The sequence below is a fragment of the Schistocerca nitens genome, chromosome 1 (assembly GCF_023898315.1).
Source record: "Schistocerca nitens isolate TAMUIC-IGC-003100 chromosome 1, iqSchNite1.1, whole genome shotgun sequence".
In the NCBI taxonomy this organism is placed as follows: domain Eukaryota; kingdom Metazoa; phylum Arthropoda; class Insecta; order Orthoptera; family Acrididae; genus Schistocerca; species Schistocerca nitens.
In genome coordinates this window covers 141497694-141518794 of record NC_064614.1, presented here as the reverse complement: position 1 = coordinate 141518794, position 21101 = coordinate 141497694, and the positions used below count along the sequence as shown (strand labels likewise).

General features: G+C 43.8%; 1 protein-coding gene across 1 annotated transcript in view; it reads left to right on the top strand.

Annotated features, from left to right (window-relative positions):
* Nucleotides 1–21101, top strand: part of LOC126243458 (dnaJ homolog subfamily C member 8) — an 85231-nt gene that overhangs the window by 22546 nt on the left and 41584 nt on the right. The window contains exon 2 of the mRNA XM_049948165.1: nt 12118–12276. Within this exon, the coding sequence (XP_049804122.1) occupies nt 12118–12276 (159 nt within the window). The remainder of the gene's footprint in view (nt 1–12117; nt 12277–21101) is intronic.

The window sequence follows — 21101 nt, the reverse complement described above, 5'->3', positions numbered from 1 at the left end:
GCGTGGCATACACGGGCCCTGAGCTCTTGCAGCCCATTCTTCCTTCCCAGGCTGCATTTCCTCCCCATGCTCCTCCCTCCCCCCCCCCCCCCCCGTCCCCGTCTCTCCTCTTACCTCCCTCCCTCCTTGTCCTTCCTCGTACCTCTCTTGGTGTTCTTACTTATGTAGACCTGGCTACCTATGTGGTTTCCTGTATTCCAATTCTAAATTTTCTCTATGTAGTGTGAGCCATTTGAGGAAGAACTCCCTCCCTAGTATCTATGGTGTGGATACCTCCCCCCTCTTCCTTTCCTCGCCATAGTCCCCCCCCACCCCCACCCTGCTAGGTTACAAGCACGTATGGCCAGTCTGTCGTGGGGCGTTATGTATCCGTTGGGCTGATTTCCCTGTCAACACGGGGATCACACTTCTGATACCTAAGCTGCTGCATGCTCACGTATGCCTAGGAGCAGTTGCTTGTCATCCTGAAGCTTCAGAGTGGGTTATATCAGTGCGGACGCATTGTATACGAAACATATCCAGCTCTAAAAAACTGGCCATTCTTCTATGGCCGTCCCTTTGGTTGGTAATAGATTATTTAATGCTGCTTCCTACGGCCATGTGGCCCTCCCTCCCACCTCCCCGCTCCTCCTCCAGCACTCCATCCCCCTCCCCCTCACCCTCCCCTGGCAAGACACTGGGAGAGGGAGGAGAGCCAGGCTCGCCAGCTTGGGTGAAACAACTTCACATCTACCTGGTCTGCACTAGGACAGATAGGCACACGTTCACCACCATAACACTGTAATTTTTGTTGGATAATTTTGATGATAAGTTTGGCAATGTGGAGTTTCTCAGTAAGACATGGTCAGGCTCATTTTCGATCAAAACTACTACTGCTGCCCGATCTGCAGCCCTTCTTGCTTGTGATTATCTTGGCTACTACCTGGTGTCTATTAATCCCCACTAGTCTTTGAGTATGGTTCAAGAAGTCATTTTTCATAGGGACCTCACTCTTCAAAACTGATGAGAAACTCAAGGCCAAACTGAAATGATGGAGCATTTGTTTCATTTGGTGTGTTCAGAAAGGTTGTAAGGACAATCAAACTGAAACCAGTGCCTTTATTCTGGCATTTGAGGAAGATAGCCTCCCAGAGAAGGTCAAGATTATGTATTATCGTTGTGAGTGAAGCTGTATGTCCCACGACCCATAAGGTGTTTGTGGTTCTTGCGTTAAAGGCAAATGTTGTCATTTATGTGGTGAATGTGGACACCCATTCCATGAGAGGAGCCCTTGTGTTCCACGTCCCGTGTGTGTTACTTCTCATGGCCGTCACTCTCGACACTCACCAGATGGCCCAGCTTTAAGAAGGAAAGGAAGATACAAGAGGATAAATCCCTTAATCATTTATCTTACACTGAGGCTCATCGGAAATATGACATTTCACCCTGTGCTGATGACTTCTACTATTGCATCTTTTACATCCTTTCTCCCTCGTCCTTACCCCACACCCGATCTCCCCCTCCCACACCTTTCCTTGCGGGGGCCGCTCACCCTCTCCAGTCCTCCTCCAGTGTCCACTAGTGATGGGGCTCCTCCTGGCACCCCTTCTCTGGCACCTCTCATGTCAGAGGCCCCCTACCACAACTTGATCACAGGACACACAGTCTGTGCATCCCAAGGTCACCGGCTCTCTTTCAGTTCTGGATCTTGCAGGAGCGTGCTCTCCCTCTGTGCCCTGTCCTCCTCAACCTACGAAAGAGGAGGGGGACAAGCAACCCCTCACCCGATGCTGCCAGAGGTGCCATCTCCTCTCCCCCTTGCAACCTGCATCTGACCCCTTATTTGTTGAAGTCATCCCATCCTCATTGGTGATGCATGGTGACCCGGCGGCATGATTGGCTCCAGCCCGTTCGTCTCCCATTTGCAGACTGACTCAGTGCTTATTCAGTGGAACTGTAATGGATACTACTGTCTCCTTACAGTTTTGCAGGCTGTTATTACCTTTGCTCAGCAGCTTGTCACTTTTCAGGAATCTCATTTTACTGGTACTCACTTAATGATCCTTCATGGTTTCTGTGCTATCTGTTGGAATGGGGTCAGCCCTCTGAGGGCTTACGAAATATATGGATCCCCTTCGTACCACATTGGAAGCAGTTGCTGTCCGGGTCCACTCGGACTCTGCGGTCAGTGGTCTCCCTCCTGACAGGCCATCTACACCTGCTGCCCTAACTGCCCTCCTTCAGCAATTCTCCCCTCCCTTCCTCCTCATTCAGGATTTTAATGCCTATCGTCTGTCATACGGCAGTGCTTTTTCATGTAGTTGGGGCTTCTCATTGACCAGTTTCTTATGGACCATGACCTGTGCCTTCTTAGTGATGTTTCCTATACTCATTTTAGTGCCACATATGGCACTTTCTCTGCCATTGATCTTTTGCTCTCTTCCCCTCCCCTTCTTCCTTCCTTACACTGGTCATCACATGATGACCTCTGTGATAGTGACCACCTCCTGTTGATTCTCTTATTACCTTCCCGCCTGCCGATGATCAGGTACACTGCTGGGCTTTCCACTGTGCAGATAGAGCCCTATGTACTTTCCGTTTTGTGTTTACACCTTCTTTGTCAGGTTGTATTGATAAAGTCATACACGATCTGTCATATAAAATAATATGCACTGAAAGCATCCAGCTCCTTGGAGAACAGCCATAGCCACTGCCATCCATTATCATCGTCATGCCTTGCAACATTTTAAATGGCACCCGTCCGGTGCTGGTCTTATTATCTTAAAACATCTTCGCGCCAAAGCCTGTTACTTAATCAAATGGAGCAAGCGGATGTGTTTGGAATGCTTTGTCTCCTCTAGGTTCTTCAGTCCCTTTGTTGCGGGTGTGGGTTACACTCCACACCCTCCAAGGTTGTCAGCAGCTGTTTTCCATTCTGGGTCTTGCAGTTCTAGGTGGCCCTTGTACAGATCCATCAGTTCTTATGGAATGCCTCATGACCCATTTTGTGATTGCATCAGCCTCCTATCTAGCCCCTTACTCCTCCGGAAACAGCAAGCTGAAGCTTCTAGCTTATGTTTTACCCGTTGTCAGGCGGAATCCTATGGCCCTCTCTTCTTCCCACCATTCAACCCTTCGCTCTTGATTCCAGCCATAACCAGTGAATGCTTGAACACCTCAGTCCTCCGTAGCACCATCTCCTCCAGGTGTTTAACCATATTTGACTCAAAGGCATTTTCCCCTCTCATGGTTCGTGCCTGTAAACTCGGCAAGTATCCATCATCCCTTGATAGTTAATGCCCAGTCAGATTGACCAATGTCCCCTGCAGGTTTATAGAATGGATGGAGGTTGTTGACTCAGTTGTGTCCTTGAATTTTGGGACGTTTTATTTCCTTACCAGTGTGGCTTTTGGGAGCCTCAGATTGATCATCTGCTTTGATTGGAAACCGCAGTTCGGCATGCCTTTTCTCTGAGCCACCATCTTGTCGTCATTTTCTTCAATCTTCGTAAGGCCTGTGACACAGCTTGGTGCCATCCGTCCTTCTTACACTCCATGAGTGGGGTCCTCAGAGCCCCCTGCCAAATTTTATTCACCAGTTCCTGTCCCACCGGTTGTTCAACTTCGGGTTGGCGCAGTTCTCAGCGCTCTGCAGATGCAGGAGAATGGTTTTCCACAGGGCTCCTTATTAAGTGTCCTTTTTCTCATCACTATTAAAGGACTTGGGGCTTCTGCAGGACTGCTGATCACCCCTGATCTGTAGGTAGATGTTTCTATATTTGGGCTAATTCCCACTTGGTTGCCTCTGCAGAACAGCAAATCTAGGATGCCATCTGGCACACTTCCAGGTGGATACACTCACATGGTTTTCAGTTCTCTCCCCTTAAGTTGAGTGTGGTGCATTTCCGTTCCAGTGTTACGATCCACTCAGATCCAGAGCTCCTTCTTGACTGTAGTCACCCAGTTCTGTTTCTTGATACTTCTTTTTGACAACAAGCTTGCTTGGCCCCCACATCCATCATCTGAAGGTTGGCTGTTTTCGTAATTTGCTTCCTTGACAACATCTCCTGGGGCTCAGATCATTTGATCCTTCTCAACCTTTATCGGGCATTAGTTCTTTCTCGTCTGTACTGTATAACCCGGTTCACTATCGTGATACCCATTCAGCCGCTGCACTAGCCCTGTCAATAGTCTTCTGGTTGATGCTGGGATCCCTCCCGTTTCGGTTCAGCAGTCCCAGCTTGTGGTTTCCTGTGGCATCATTATCTGCTCTTCGCTGTTCACCCCTCCTAGTCTATTCTTTTCGTGGCTTCGGGGCATCACTCACCCGCTGCTTGCCCCGAAGTGGGTTTACCGGTTGAGATCTGTGTCGCTTCTCTCTGCTGTTACTTCCTTCTCCTCTCCTTGTCCTCTTCCCCACGTTCTGTGCCAGCCATGCCCCCTTGGTAGTTCCTTGTCTCTGGATTTGGATGGATCTATTCTAGGGTCTGAAAGCTTCAATTGTTCCAATGGTGTCCCATTGTTTGTTGCAAACTCTCTTATCGGAGTTTCAGGATACCATCGTTTTTTCACCAATGGCTCTGCATCCGTTGATCATGTAGGATATACCTTCATGTCTACTGTTAGCACGGAGTATCATCTCTTGCCTGCCGTGTGTAGGGTGTTGATGGTGGAATTGATGGCCATTTATCAGGCCCTCTCTTTTATTAAATAGTCCTCCCTCAACCATGTTTGTTACACACAGCCTGAATGAGTGGCCTTCAGGCTATTGCTCAGTGTTTTTCCTGCCATCTCTTGGTCTCTGCCATCAATGACCTTCTCGCCAATCTCGGTGATGCTGCTTGTTAGGTTGTCCTTTGGGTTCCCGGCCATGTGGGTATTCCGGATAAAAATGATATTTTGGCTAGGGCATCAGCCACCTAACCTTCATTCTCCGTGACATCTCTGGTGGTGGATTTATGGGTTTATGTCAAATCCCTTTTTTCTCAATAGTGGGCCACATCTCAGGAGGCAACCCCCCCGCCCTGCCCCTCTTAACAAACTCCCACCATGTTCTTCCCTCCATCTGTCCTGGTGGGAACCTATCATCCACTGCCGTGTTTCTATCGGCTGTACTAGGTTGACCCATTGTATTTTAATCTGCAGTTAGCTATCCCCTGTTTGTAATTGTGCTCCCCCTTCTTGGTAGTCCATATTTTGCTGGACTGCTGCTAACTTCTGGCCCTTCACACTAAGTATTCCCTCCCACCTCCCTCTCCTGATTCTCTGTCTTCAGTTTTCTTCATGAAAGTGGTTTGTAATCCCAGGTTTAAGTCCTTGAAATTCCCTCTTGGAATTGGAGTACCTCACTTAGTGCTGGCATTAGTTATAGAGGCATTGGCCTTGCCTCCATGCAGGTCAGATTCTCCATCCTTTTCCTCTGTGTTTTCTGTGGTCTTTTGTGCAGATTAGTTCCCCCTCTCCTGGTGGTGTCCCTGCTGTCATGATCATGTTACGGTGTGGGGATTGTGATGGGTTTTCGCGATGCTGGTGCTCAAATGCGTGTAGCAGTTCTGGTGCAGCCCTGCTCACGCCCCCTCCTCTTCTTTCCTCTTCCTGCTGCCCTGACGTTTCTTATATCTTTGTTTGCCTGATTTCATTTCCTCATGACTGGACTGCTTGCTTATGTTGTTCCTCCTTTGCTTCCTGCCACCTCAGATTACGGTTTGTCGTGGTCTCACGTGCTGAAGACGGTCAGTCCTTGGCCACGCACGGTAAATCCGTTTATTTTTCAGAAAGGTGTTGATGCAGTTGCTGGCCCTGTGAAATCCTGCTCTCACTTACGGAATGGCACTTTGCTTTTGGAGACTGCTTCTGATTCTCAAGCACAACAACTGCTCGGTGCCTTGCTTCTCCACGGCTACCCTGTTCGTGTCGAGGTCCGTAGAACTTTGAATTCTTCCCACAGTGTAATTTACACTGGGCCGCTCGACGGTCTTAACTGAGGCCAAAATCCAATCTTACTTCTCTGATCAGGGTGACATTGCCGTCCATTGTGTAACGAAAATGGTAGATTCCTACTTAGTGCGTACCCGCACTCGTTTCCTCACCTTTGATAGTGGTGCTGCTGTCCAAGATCAAAGCAGGCTATGAAATTAACACAGTCCGGCCATACATTCTGAACCCAATGTGCTGCTACTAGTGTCATCATTTCAACCACACTAGAACGTCATGTCGATACCCAGCCAAATGTCACCTGTGGTAGGGTTGCACACAAGGGCGATTGTCCACCTCCTTCTCCCCACTGTATCATCTGCTACCACCATGCTGCCTCATCTCGGGATCGTCCCGTGTATCTTGATGAGCAAGTTGTCCGAGAGATCCGGGTGAAGGAAAAGTGCCTTACCCAGTAGCTCGCAAGTTACTGGATAGTCACAAACTCTGTGGTCTCCCGTCTGGCGTCTATAGTTCTTACATGCAACATCAAATTCAGCTCTGAGATTGCGAAATCGCCCATTGTCAAGGTAGCATCGTATCCCCCCATCCTGCTGTGCAACAAACCATCAAACTCTCGCCTCAAGGGGCAAAGCCACCAGCTGCGCAACCAGTAGGCAGGAAAGGGCAGAAGGAGTACTCCTGTGTATACTTCTTCCGTCCCTCCAGCCAAACAACAGCGGGTTCTTCCTCTAAAACAGAAAGGCTCGAAGAAGGCCGTCAAAGAGGAACGGTCTTCTCCTTCACTAACTCGATGATCCTGTTTGACGGTGTCGCCACGTGGTACCTTAACCCGGCCGGCCTCTGGTTCGCCAGTGCGCACCACCAACAGTTTTTCAGCGTTGGACTCCACAGACCAACCGCACCAGCAAGCTGATGCTTCTGTGGATCCCAAGGAGCAGGATCCTCGTGCTTCTGTGCCCTTTAGTAGTGACTATACTGGCTGTCTCTCAGCAGCTGCAGAGTTGACACCCCTACATCTTTTCTCATCACGACTGTCCTCCAATGGAACATTTGCGGCCGTCAGTCCCACAAAGAGGCTTTATGGCTGCTTTTAGCATTGCAGCATCCCCTTGTACTCTGCCTTCAGGAAACTAAATTGTGCCCTCACGACCGCTTTGAGCTTTCACATTAGTTACCGCTTTGTTTTGACCTTCCCCCTGAGCTCGGCTTTCCATCCCATGAGGGTGTCATGCTGCTCATATGGGATGACATTCATAGTCAACACGTCTCTCTGACTACCCATCTTCAAGCTGTTGCAGTTCACTTTTTTCTTTCCCGCCTGACTTTTTCCCTCTGTACCAACTATGTACCTCTGTCATTCAATGTTACCAGGGCAGACTTCCTTCAGCTTGTTGAGCAGCTACCTTCCCTGTTTTTGCTACTCGGTGACTTTAATGTGCATCATCCCCTTTGGGGTTCTCCCAGGACCTGTCAGAGAGGTGCTCTCTTGGCTGACCACCTTAACCATGTTAACCTCTTCTTCTTTAACACTGGAGCACCCACCTGCCTTTGCCGACTCCTTACTACTGCAGAACGTTCCATTCCTTGCACTTCCTCTTTACCACATTGTGTCCCAGTCCCTTGGTGGACCGAGGCATGCTGCGACGCAATTCGCACACGGAGACGTGCTCTCTGGGTTTTTAACTGCCACCCTATGAAGGCAAACTGCATACATTATAAACAGATACGTGCAAAGCGTTGTCACGTTCTTTGGGATAGCAAAAGAGCTAGCTGGAGTTCATTCACTTGTTCTTTTAACAGCTCCACCCTTTCCTCGGTCATGTGGGCCAACCTCCGACAGCTCTTTGGTACCAAGATCCATTCCCCAATTTCTGCCCTGACAGTAGCAGACGATGTCATTGTGGACGTTATTGCTCTCTCCAACATTCTGGGCCGCCAGTTCGCGGACGTTTCGAGCTCTTCGCACTGTCACCCTGTCGTCCTCCATTGGAAACGAGCAGAGGAGGCTCATGTGATACCCTTCTCTTCTCCGAATTGTGAGTGCTACAATGCTGCCTTTACTATGAGGGAGTTAGATCATGCTCTCAATTCATCTCAATCCTCCATTCCAGGGCCAGACGCCATCCACATTCAGCTGTTGTGGCACCTTTCTCCTGGGGGGCAAGCACTTTCTGCTTAACATGTACAACCGCATCTGGGCAGAGGGCACGTTTCCTGGATGCTGGCGTGAAGTCACTGTCATATCCATACCTAAGCCCAGTAAGGACAAAACCTTCCTTTTAGCTACTGCCCCATCTCTCTTATCAGGTGTGTTTGCAAGGTGATGGAACAAATGATCTGTGCCTGGTACGGTGGCTTTAGTCTCACAGTTTACTAACGAATGCACAGTGTGGATTTAGAGGGTGGCCTTCTGCAGTTGACCATTGTGTTACTTTGTCCACACATGTCATGAAGGGTTTTCTGCGGAAATCCCAGATTGGCCATATTTTTAGATTCGGAGAAGAACTGCAACACCCGCTGGCGAACTGGTATCATCCATACTCTTTACACGTGGGGCTTCCTTGGCCGCCTGCCCTGTTTCCTTCAGGCATTTTTACAAGAGTGTCATCCTCTTTGCTATCGCCATTAACCCTATAATGGCGTGTCTCCTGCTGGGCATCTCCGGCTCCCTTTTTGTTGACAATTTTGCCATCTTTTGTAGTTCTCTACGGACCTGTCTTACTGAGCGGCGTCTTCAGCACTGTCTTGATTGTCTTAACTCCTGGAGCATTGACAGTGGCTTTCGCTTTTCCACTGCCAAAAACATCTGTATGAATTTCTGGCAGCGCAGATGGTTTCTCTCACCATCTCTACACATTGGTCCTGTTGCCCTTCCATTCATTGAAATTACGAAATTCCTGAGACTCGTGCTCAATAGGAAACTCTTGGTCCTCCCATGTATCTTACCTGGCAGCCCGCAACGCGGTCCCTCAATGTCTTACGTGTCCTCAATGGTACTTCCTTGGGTGCCGATCGAACCACCCTCCTCCATTTGTACCTACCAATCCCTTGTCCATTTGAAATTCGACTATGGGTGCTTTGTTTATGCATCTGCATGCCCATCCCTCTTATGCCGTCTTAACACTATCCACCATCATGGCATCTGTTTGGCCATGGGTGCCTTTTACACCAGCCAGACTGAAGCTGCTGAACTACCACTGCCCTACTGCCGTGTCTTTCTCCTCAGCAGGTATGCATGCCGTTTGTCTGCATGCGTGGCGACCCATCTTACGCCACCTCCTTTGATGATTCCTTTGATAGTCAGTATGGGGCTTGTCCTTCTTCTCTGTTACCTCCTGGAGTCTGCTTTCGGCACTTGCTGCAGCGGATTAACTTCACACTACGTGCACCTTTCCCGGTGGGTGTGAACCCTTCGCCACCTTGGCTTTGTGAAGTGGCCCATGTTAACCTTGGCCTTCATTCACTTTCTAAGGACACTACTCCAGCCTCGGTCTATCACCTTCAGTTCCATGACCTTCGCATGGAACTTCGCGATAGTACCTTTGTCTTCACTGATGGCTCTCAGACTGACTGTGGGGCCGAGTGTGCCTTCGTCATCGGCACCTGTGTCTTTTGATGTCAGCTTCCGTCACACTCCTCAGTATTTACAGCTGAGCTCTTCTCTTTGTACCAGGCCATGGAGTACATCTGGCAACACAGACTTTTCAATTGTGTCCTCTGCTCAAACTCTGTGCCCTACACAGTCTATGTGCGCTGTACATCGCCCATCCCTTAGTGCAGCGGGTCCAGGAAAACTATCAACTGCTCACTCTTGGTGGAGCTAGTGTGATGTTTCTGTGGGTTCCTGGTCATGTTGGTCCGCCAGGAAACGAGGCTGCTGATGCTGCTGCCAAAGCTGTGGTCCTAGTACTGCAGTCTGTGATTACCTATATTCCCTCCAGTGATCTCTGTGTTGCCGTCTGTCAGGAGGTGGTGTCTCTTTGGCATCACCAGTGGTCCCCCCTTCATGGGATAAAGCTGCGGCTTTTAACCCTCTCCCAGCGGCTTGGATGACCACCTCTCGTCCCTCCCACTGGAAGGAAGTTATTTTAACTCAGCTGTGTATTGGGCACTGCCTTTTTAGCCATCATCATTTGCTAAGTGGCGCTACCCCCCACTTTGTACACATTGCGCCCGATTTTTAAGTGTCCGCCACGTCCTGATGGAATGTCTATTTTTTGACCTTTTATGTTCCCGTTTGGGTTTGCCGTCTTGAGTTATCGACCATTTTAGCAAATGATGCGCGGGCTGTTGACCGCATTTTACTTTTTATCCTCCAAAGCAATATGGCGAAGGCCATTTGAGTTTTATTTTTGGACCTCCATTTCTGTATGGTGTCTTATTTAGCCCTTTTTCCTCGTGCCCATCTTTAGCTATCTTCTATTATGTTAGTTGTGATTGACTTATAGTCGTTTATTAACTCCTCTCTGTCTTAATTCTATAGTTTTGACTTGGGCGCGTATGACCCCAGTTGTTTGTGCACCCTAAAAGAAAACAAAACCAAACTCATTCTGTTGCTTCTGTATGCCAGGAATGCCTATTACTGTGTCAACCACACAGGGAATCTGTGTGATGATCAAACGGAGGTATGTTTGTACGACCCTCCTATGTGAATGATTTCGTAAATGCTAGCGTTTAAAACTTCAGCTTTCCTTTTGCTGTCTTCTCTTTCTGCTTCAGGGTGGTCAGTAAGTGACTGGTTAGAAGCCTTTGACCTCTTTAGCGCTTTGACATGGGACCAGAATTTTCTTGGGTTCTCGGCAAGATCTTTTACTAAGATATGACAGTGGTAGTTGTATGCTTTGTGCGTTGATCTTTTTACACACACCAGAATTTTACTAACTTTTGCCAGTTATCATTTGCATGTTCTTTTTTGAACCAAGAAGGCAACAGTCTCTGCTTCCTCAGCATATTCTCAATTTTATTATTAAACCAAAGTGGGTCTTTTTTATCCTGAGTGCACCTCTTCAGCACATACTTCTCCAGAGTGTGGCTTAGAATCAGTTTAAACTTGGCCCGTAATTCCTCTACATCCATCATATTGAGGCTAAATGATGTCCTTTCATTGTCTTGAGTGGGATGCTAACAACTGCTGATCTGCTCTTTCTAGCATAAATATTTCCCTTGCCTGCTTGATGAGTATACTGTTGCTGTGACGACATCATAACCACTAATCCCTGCTTGTGTACTGAAACATTGATAATGTCAGGCTTGTTTGTAGCTAATGTCCAAAATATTTCCATTGCATGTTGGCTATTGAACTAGCTGCTCACTTCACAAGACTACCTGTCCATACCACCTGCAATGACTCCATAGATGTCCCAGATTGATAGGTTAGTTGCCTCCAACTAATATTGCCCGTTCAGTGTATTTTTGCTTTACTGAGTGTAGACTTTCTTTGAATGCTTCAAAAACTGTTACAGCAACATAAGGTGACTGGTAAAAATGTCCAATAATTAACTTGAATTTACCAAGATATGTTACATGCTTTCAGATAATTTCACAGCAAGGCTCAATTTCAACCTAATAGACACAATATTTTCACCTTCTGCGATGAACACTCCCCTTCCATGGTATCTAATCTCTTTTTCCAGTATATATTCCATACCTAGTTGAATATTTCATAGCGTCCTACTTTGGGTTTCAGCCAGCTCTCAGTCCCAAGGATAATTTGAACATGGCAACTTCCCTGGAGGGCAGAAAATTCAAGAACAATGTTATAAGTATTTCAACTTACAGTTAAACTTTTGTCAGTAAACATGTCTGTACTTCATACATAGTTTGAACTCATTCTCTGCGTTCGTCTGGCAAGCATTCATCAGGGACTCTCAAAGTGCAACCTAGCCTTAAAAACCCTCATGTGCACTCAACAAGTCCTCTGATACCTGAGTAGCTGCTGCTTTTGTGTTGCACACACATAGCCTACAGTTTAAGGTGGGCTCAGAGCTATGGTGCAACTCTGCATTTTTTCCTTTTAACAACTTTCGTCAGAGATGTGAGAAATAAGTGAAACATAAAAATCCTAGGATTGAGGAAGTATTTAACATCAGGCCTTTGGATTCTTAGTCTGGCACTTTACCATTAAGCCACTGAGTGCAAATTCCTGTGATTTGTATCATTGATTTAAGTTTATAAAATTACATGTTTTATTTTTATTTTATAGGTGAAGGAGATCGAAAAACGTGATGCTGTACTTACACCAAAGCAACAAATTGATCGCCTTTTGCGACCAGGGTCTACCTATTTTAACCTCAACCCATTTGAGGTTCTGCAAGTTGACTCTGAAGCCAATCTTGATGAAGTGAAGAAAAAGTACAAGCGTGTATGTATTTATATATTTTCATGTTACAAGCTTTGTCAATGGTAATGCCATATTTAGTAAAATGATCATTATTGCCCTTATGAATTTCCTGCATGTTAGGTCTATTCTGTTAATCAGAGATAAATATAAAATAAAAAAAGGTCGCCCAGCTGTAAGCAGTTAATTCTTTCCCAGCCCTTTCTCAAATGCTGCAGCTAAGCCAGTTGAACATTATGTTACTGTGTATTGTAAAGATTCTTTTAGATTTTTTGGAATAGTCCAGTAACCTTGTCATGAAATGGGAGGCCTAAGTTACAAATTTTTGGGGAGGTGTGTGAAGGGGAGGAATGTGAGTGAAATGCAAAATTCAAAGTTGCGAATTTGGCATGGCATATGTCCCTCACACCCCCCCCCCCCCCCCCCCCCCGGGTTTCTGAGTATCCCAAAAACTATTAAATGTTCACACTTGAAAATTTCAAGCTAATTTTCCTGTTTTATCATATACAGTTATCTTTATATCTCGAATAATTTGTCTGAAGTGATTCAGTGAAGTAAATATTCAGTGTAATATTTGAAAGGGGATGATACATTGGTATAGGAATGACGATACGTAATAAGGGATAGGAACCTGATGATTTCTGTGAACCTAATATTATGAGTGAGTTGATAAAAGAATTACGGAAATGTAGTGTGATACGAAGTTAGTCACAACAATGCATTGTGAATACAGGAATGAACTAAAACAGTCTCTTTATATTGTGTGTCTAGCACGCGTGAGTCAATGTCACCTGCTGTGCATGGGCAAAGCATTTCCAGCAGCACTAAACCAGCGGGCAAAGAAAGATAGGACTCCCCCCCACCATCCTCTCCCCTCTCCACTGTTTCCATTCCTTTCAAAACTACTCCTTCCCTTTCAAACTCTCTCCCCCACTCCCCACTCAGTTGATAGCAAAGGCTAGAACAGTAACATGCAGTTGATTCACTTGTCAATATCATGGCTTGAAATTAGGTATTTGTGCCATCGAGACTTGAAATTTCCACAATGTTGGAGATGGTATTGTCTGAGAGTTCTGTGTGTTTCATATGTAGTGCAAGTTTAAAGGAAGGTCATCTAGTGTTGAGGAAATAAAATGAGCTAAAACCCTAAAAATGTCCAATGCTCCATTGGGAAGTAGTGACAATGTTTCTTGAAATGTTTTGCTGAAGTTTATGTACATACAACATGCCAGAAGCTTTACAACAGTCCTAAGTTGATGAGAACAACTGTTAAATGTGGAGACACACATGTGACAAGAACTTCCAAGTGGTGGTCATAGACAGTGTACCCATATTTGCTTATCTTGAAGAGCATGCAGATTAGTGCCAGTTTTTGTTTTTACTTCCCCTACTTTTCGACCTGATAGGAGGAAAAGCTTGATAGACTATAAAGAAATAACTGACTGACAAGTAAGGGGATGACATACTCATCACAGACATTATATTAAAAAAAAGTTATATACTTTGAGAATACTGACCACAAGATCCTTACAAATGCCTGGTATGAAGAAACCAGTAAAATAAGTCCTCAGCATGAAAGGTTGTCAGTTGCGAAGGCAGCTGCTGATACCATTTAAGAAATTATATCGCAAGTTTATGACACAGCTGCCCATAAATGTCAACAGAATTCTTGAGTGATGTGAGATCTGTAATCATTGTCATGCAAACTGTTCTTGGAAACTTTCATCCTCACAAGTAAATGAATCATTGTGGATTGTTATTGTACAAAGTGTGTAGCTCTTGCACATTCGATAATATCATCGGTGTGGCCCCACTTCTTTTTCTTTTAGTACTACATGGCATTGGAATGTAATTATATCACAAGTTTAAGTCAGAACATGTTGTTGAAATGCTGGAATTCATAGGATTTTCAGGTAGTTGGCAACTCCCAATAACTCAGTACCCGGAAGGAAGAAGGAAAAACACAATGCTTGACATGTTGCTCTGCTAATCAACTTGTACACCGGAATCCTCTTGTGCAGTTGGACACATTTGACAATCATGTGAACAACAGAGATTTATCAACAACTGTTATAAAAGAATTGAACAGCATTCATTCAATACCTAGAGATATTACACCACTCAATACAGATGCTGCATGGCTATATGGCAAGAGTTTGCTACTACCTGGATGGGTGGGTTCATGGAAGAGACTACAAAAGACTTGACATTCCAGAAAATTAAAGCGGTATGCCTACCATTCATAAACCACCTCCCATCTCAATGTGACACCATACACACTCCTCTTTGAATGGTGAACCAGAAATGTCAGGCTTATGGCCAGAAAACCTGCTTTGTCACATTCAACCAACCATTTTACTTTAAAGCAAAAGAGATCCTAAGCAACAGTAGTGATTCTGATTTAAATAATGTGGGTGTGAGATTGTGGGAGTATTTCAGCCAATAGTGTCATTTGTATTATTGACAATATAATGGGGTGGGAGGGGGGGGAGTTGATTGAAAGAATTGTATGTGAATGTTTATGATTAAAACAGTATCGACAAGGTGATATCTGTCCATTCATGTATCAAAGCTGCAAGGGGTTACACTTGTGCCTGTCTAGCATTAGCACAGGAGGTGGTGAAAACAATTGCCTTGACAGCAGAAGCAATATTTGTGCTCAAAATATTCTGTCAGACTGTGACAAATCTACAATTTTAAAAGTGTGTGAAAAAGACAATTCCAGATGATAGTAACAAAATTCCACAAAAACTGGGTGGAATTGGTGACACAGTTCATCTGAGCCTAGAGGATGAGAGACTACATTTTGCATCTGACACCATCTAACAATTGCTCCTGTCTTTCATGTCTCAGGCCGCTTTTTTATGCCAAGTGTGTGCATCTATCTGCAGCACATCTTGGACATAAGCAAAAAGATGGATTCCACTGAATATTCAGTATTTACAGCTGATGGATCCTTCACCATCAGTTCACAGTAGTTCTCGTTGTGTGTGGTCACATTAGCAGTTCTGGTTGTGTGTGGTCACATTAGCAGTTCTGGTTGTGTGTGGTCACATTAGCAGTTCTGGTTGTGTGTGGTCACATTGAACAGGTGCTGATGTGTTCAGTGTAAAGTTATGGAGATTTGTCCTGAGGCCTGGCATAACTGAAGTTGTCCTTATCCAATGGATATTGGGGAAGTTGTACCTACAGAACATATGTGCAGTGGTTGAGGACTTCTGCAGCATGAACTTGCAAACAACTGAGCAGCACGTAGAAATTAGATTGTAAATTACTCATTGAAGCTGATGCAAAGAAGACATGCGACTGCTTTTTGAAGTACCCTCTATTTCGTAAAACGGATGTGATAATGTTCTTTAGCAGTGGAGTTGTAGGAGAAAAAAGGGTCAACTGTCTTAGGGCCAGCGATATTGGGAAGAAAGTAATGTTGAAGGCTGTAGGTGAAAATGTACAAAATGTCAAATTAGAGTATAAAACCAAAGTTCTCTCTCATGTGACTATTGACCACCTCACACTGTTTCACAGGATATGCATTTTGAAAAAGTCAGATGAGGATTTGATCTTCTTCACATAAGAGTTTTCACCATTCGCAATGTCTCTAGTCTTTTGCGGGAATGAAGAAGGCAATAAGTTCTTTTTGTATGCAACATTCCAATCTGTCAATCTTGAATCGTGAGGGAAAACTAAATTTGTTGTTGTAGGTGGTGGTTATCTCCTTCACAAAGTGGTGTGGCCCAAGCACTCTTCATTTGAGTTGATAGTTGCCTAATATGTACAATATCTCAAGGCATGGTACAGTCAGAAAATAGCTGTTTTGTTTGATGGTTATCCAACAGCGCCTGGCCAAAAGAGTACAAAGGACCCTGAACATAACTGCTGAGTTCAGGCTTATTCTTCTTTGGAAAGGATATTTGAGGAGACAATCACTTTAAATGTTTCCCAAGAAACTTTTTTGTCTGATGATAAAAACAAATATTTATCACAGCTGCTGAATGGGAAATTTGAAGCCAAACACATGGAGGGGTTTGAGGCTGAAGAAGATGCTAGTGTGCTGATCATCACTATAGCTATCAGAGAGGCCTCTCATTTTCAGGTTGTGGTTACTGCAGTAGAAGATGTAGACTTGTTAGTCATTCTCACTGGTCTCAGGAGTCCCACATGAGGTATCATATACCTTCAGAAGTGTTGAAAAGGCAAAATGCCAGATGTCTTCCATTCATCGACCGTGACATTCTTGGTCAATTGCTTCATCACTTTCACTCATGCCTTCAGTGGGTGTGATTTCACATCATGCTTCTTTGGACAGGAGAAACTGAAGTTGCCCCAGATACTACAGAGACATGTAGACCTTAAAGAGACAGCTGCAGTTTTTTCTAATCCAGCTGTGACACCAGATGAAATATCTGAAGCTGGGGAAAAAACAGTCATTGAGTTGTATGGTGAGGAAAGACCCAGTCAACCCTCAGTTACCTGCACTACCAGTTCTTCACAAAGGCTATAGCCAAGACCAGTTTCAACCTGGCCAGACTTCCTCCCACAAAAGGCGCAGAAAAGCTACATTTGTTTTGCATATACCACCAGGTGCTGCAGCAGGCAACAGCCAGTCATGCGAAAACCTTCCTGAAATTATGGTAGATTTTGATTTCAACACCCAAGATTTGGACGAGCTCAACAACAATGAGATGGATTGGCTGTTCAAACAAATCAAGGAACAATATCAGATATACTTCCATCAAGGTTTTGCCTTGGGACAATCAACAAATATTTATGTTCCATTTCAGTACGTTCAGGAAGAGGAAAATGGCACTGGAAGAGGTGGATTGGCAGATTTGTTGGCCCTGGTCCTTCAAATAGGAGGAAACATCTTAAATTCAAATTTTGTGTACACTATTATTCACTTTATTTACACTTTTTGTGAACACGTGATGTAAATGTTTGTTAATTAAATTTTTATATGCTTTTTTTTTTTCTTTTTTCTCCTCCAGTTTGTCGACTTGTCGTGAACAGTGATGTCCCATCAAACATCCCCTCCACCACTCTTCAAAATGTTAATTGAATAAATGTTTACTTCACTGAATCATTTTAGAGAGGTTATTGAAGATATAAAGACAACTGAATGTGATGAAACATGAAAATTAGCTTAAAATTGTCAAGTTTGGAAAATTTCCCAAACTTTGGAAAGCTGTATCTCGAAAACTATTAGGTCTTCTGCTCCTATTTTGATCTCAAAGTGTAGCAAATCCAGTCTAGTTTAAAAATCTGTAGAATGAATGTTGTTGAAAATGAGCTCCTTCATGGTCAAAATGGGAAAAAAACTAAAAAGGTCCAAAAACTGCAAAGTTTCAAAAGTGATTGGGGAGGGGGGGCGGCTTTTATGGTCAAAAACTTGGATTTTGCATCTGTCACATCCCTTACAAGGGAAAAAACAAAAGTGATTGGGGAGGGGGGGCGGCTTTTATGGTCAAAAACTTGGATTTTGCATCTGTCACATCCCTTACAAGGGAAAAAAAAGAAACCTACTACAATCACTCAATGCAACTTATGATGTGCTAGGTTACTGGATTAAAACTTAAATGCTAATTATTTTCAGCATCTTGTAAATAACAACAGTGACAATACATAAATTGTAATCTGGTTTCTTTAAATTTTAGATTTTACTCAACATGTTTGAACGCACAAATAATATACACAGAAAAAAGTGATCTTGGATGTTTTTGTAATGGATATGTATTTTAAATTTGGTTGATTCGTTGATGCTGTTCTTGAATTGAAGCAATTTATTGGCAGACTTTTACTTCTGAAGAACAAGGATATTGGAATGTAGATTTGAACAGTCTTGGGAAGCCTGTGCACTATTCCTGCTTCCACCAATATCACAAGGATGTTATAAAGTCTATCTGAAGGTTTGCCACACAGTGAAGGGGTGGATGGCTGTTGAGGCGAAAGCCATTAGCAGCCAACCTCTGGGGAACCTACAGTGCATCAGTTGTACTAGGCTTGACCAGACAAATGGGGCTCTGACTGGGTGAACTGTAGAGATCACTAGGTGTTTGTGGGAACACCATGTAACCTCACAAACACAAAAGTAAATCTGTAAATGGTGTGGGTTGGCTGTTACAGGTCACAACATTGGTTATAGATAAAAATCTTTGTGAGTTACAAATTCTGTCATCTCAAATTATTTGTCATTCATAGTTGTAAATACGAGAACCAACAATCCTTATAATTCATTTTTTAAAATTCGGGAACAAATAAATACTTTGAAATAGAAGACCATTCTCATCTGCTTGGTAACTGTCACCCATTAGCTTCAGCCTATGAATTCACTGACTCACTCAAAAAATTCTTCACAAATGTTTTTATGTTTTTAAAACAGCTGTACTTTCTTCCACATATCTCTTGGTTCAGTTAAACTCTGCACAATATTATACTGTTATAATAAAGAAGCATTTACTGCTGATACTAAAAGTAACATAAAACAAATGGTATTCCAGAAGTCACCAGCAAATGGATGCTGCTGCTAGTCATCCAGTTGAGTTGTTGATTTCAGTGTCACATCATGTCATGTGCTGCCTCTATCATATACGGTCTAAGATAACAACTTACTTGGCTGAACGAAGTCTTGCAATGAATACTCAAATGTCTTCGCTGATCTCCAGCTTGTACCTCGAATAAAATAACAACAGTGATCAACATATACTACATTTAATAGTTTCTTGTCTTCTTATCTTTAAATAAGTGCCCAACACCAATGCTTCTGTCTAATCATTCATATATTAATTACTCAAGGCCCAAAGTCAACATGTGACAAGGTCACATCATGGCTGCTTCCAGACTAACTGATCAGACTAGTCCCTCTTTTTCCTTTCATATACATCCAATGAAATTTACGTATATACGCTCATGGAATGTCTGTAGACTTGCGGGGCAGTGTGTTGTGCTCCAAAGATACACTATTGCTACATCCAAGCAGCTATTTCTACTCAACGATTCTTTTTAAATAGCTGTCATGTGTCATCCCCAAATGTTTTCCTCTCAGAGCACATAAAAATAGAAAAGCTGACAATAGCTTAGATTTAATTCATCCTATTTCCGCTCGGAGTATCACGTCAGTTAGAACTACATTAGTATGCACATCACGCCCTTAGTCGCCAATGACACTGTATTGCCCACAAAGCAGGGTCATTGTGTCCAGTGCCAGATTTCATTGTAAACAGTGTAAGGAATCACCCTGCTTGGAGCAAAAATTGTCATGTGTTTGTAAAAGAAAAGAAAATCCAAGAAATTAAAGTGACTAAGACAATTCCTTTTACTGAGAAGGAGAAAATTACACAGAAGGCCTTGCAACTCTTGCTTTCCCATCTTCCCTTGCACCCATTGTGTGAAAAGTGTGTTCAAAGACAGTACTGCCATGGAAACACAAGCAATACGTATTGCATAAGCAAATATCCATGTAAATGTACAAACAGTAATGCCCATTGTATCAAGTCTGCAGCTACTTGTAAACTAGTTCCAACAGAGAATAGAGCAGAGAACATTCAACCTCAAAGTTAGATGCACAAAGCAGTTCAACATAATCCATATAGTCTGGATCACCACAAAAAATGAAACACACACCAAAAAAAGTCAAAATCAAAAGAAACTTGGCACAGAAGCATCAGATAGGAGGAGGTTAGTATTAACTGTGAATACACATATTAACAAAATAGGTCATCGTATTTCTACTCTCATTGTCCATGATGTCACCAAAGAAGAGGCAGGTTGAAAGAAAATCTGTAACTGCTCCTGAACTATACTGAAATTTGAGTGTTTTCTTAAACATATGGAAGGAGTAAAGCTTGTAACACAGTACTGGCAGTTGTGCCTTTGCATACAAGAGATTCATTTCAAACCTTCAGACAGGCTACACAATCTGTGGGAAGGATGACAGGGTGAGAGGGACAAGGGTGGAGCAGTAGTGTTCATTATGATACATGCCATTCTGTACATGTTATCCTCACCAACCATCTCGTTGTGCAGCCATTCAGGTTTACTCACCATTAAGAGTTCCCAATGCTCCCTGTACCCTCCACCTTGTAAATATGTTATGACGAGCTGGAGGACCTTAGCTATAAAATCCATTGTGCTGTTCTCCTCTGCCATTCAGTGAACATCTACTGCAATGTTACTCCACATACAGTTGTCCCTGGGATTAAATGGTCTACAGGTTTCTCTTGTCTGTTTTCTCAATAAAAGGAATGTTGAATTTTCCAGCACTGCAAACAGATCACCCACAGCCATTGACCTGTTACTTGGCACTCCCACAGTTTAACACTCATTTAGAAAAAGCTGATATGCACTCTAGTTCCAGTTAAGGTGTATCTGGCAGATACACAAACATATGCAATCAACCCACATAAATGGGGTCTTAAACAAAGCCAACTTTATGTTTACAGTATCCTTATTGTGTCCCAATATCAATCCAGCATCCAGGAACTGTGACAGTACTGAATGATTACTGTGTTGTTACTCTTCCAAACGGCATCCCATACAAGCAAATCAGTTGTCTTTACCTGCAGTTACTCGAACCCTGGCTACTTGAGCTTTGCACTGCTCAGTTTAAAAAGAATAGCTTGATGTAGTCATTGGGTCGAGCCGCACACATCTGCTTTTGTTTCCCTCAGCTAATTCACTGCAAATAATGACCTGTAGCTGTGATCCTGCAGTCAAATAGCATATGTATGGTTAGAATTGCAAGTTAATAAAATACACAGAAATATGAAATAAAATTTAAATGAATAATTTAATAACAAGGATTCTATTCTAACATCTGTAATTGATGTAGACAACAGAGAATTATGTTGAATAAT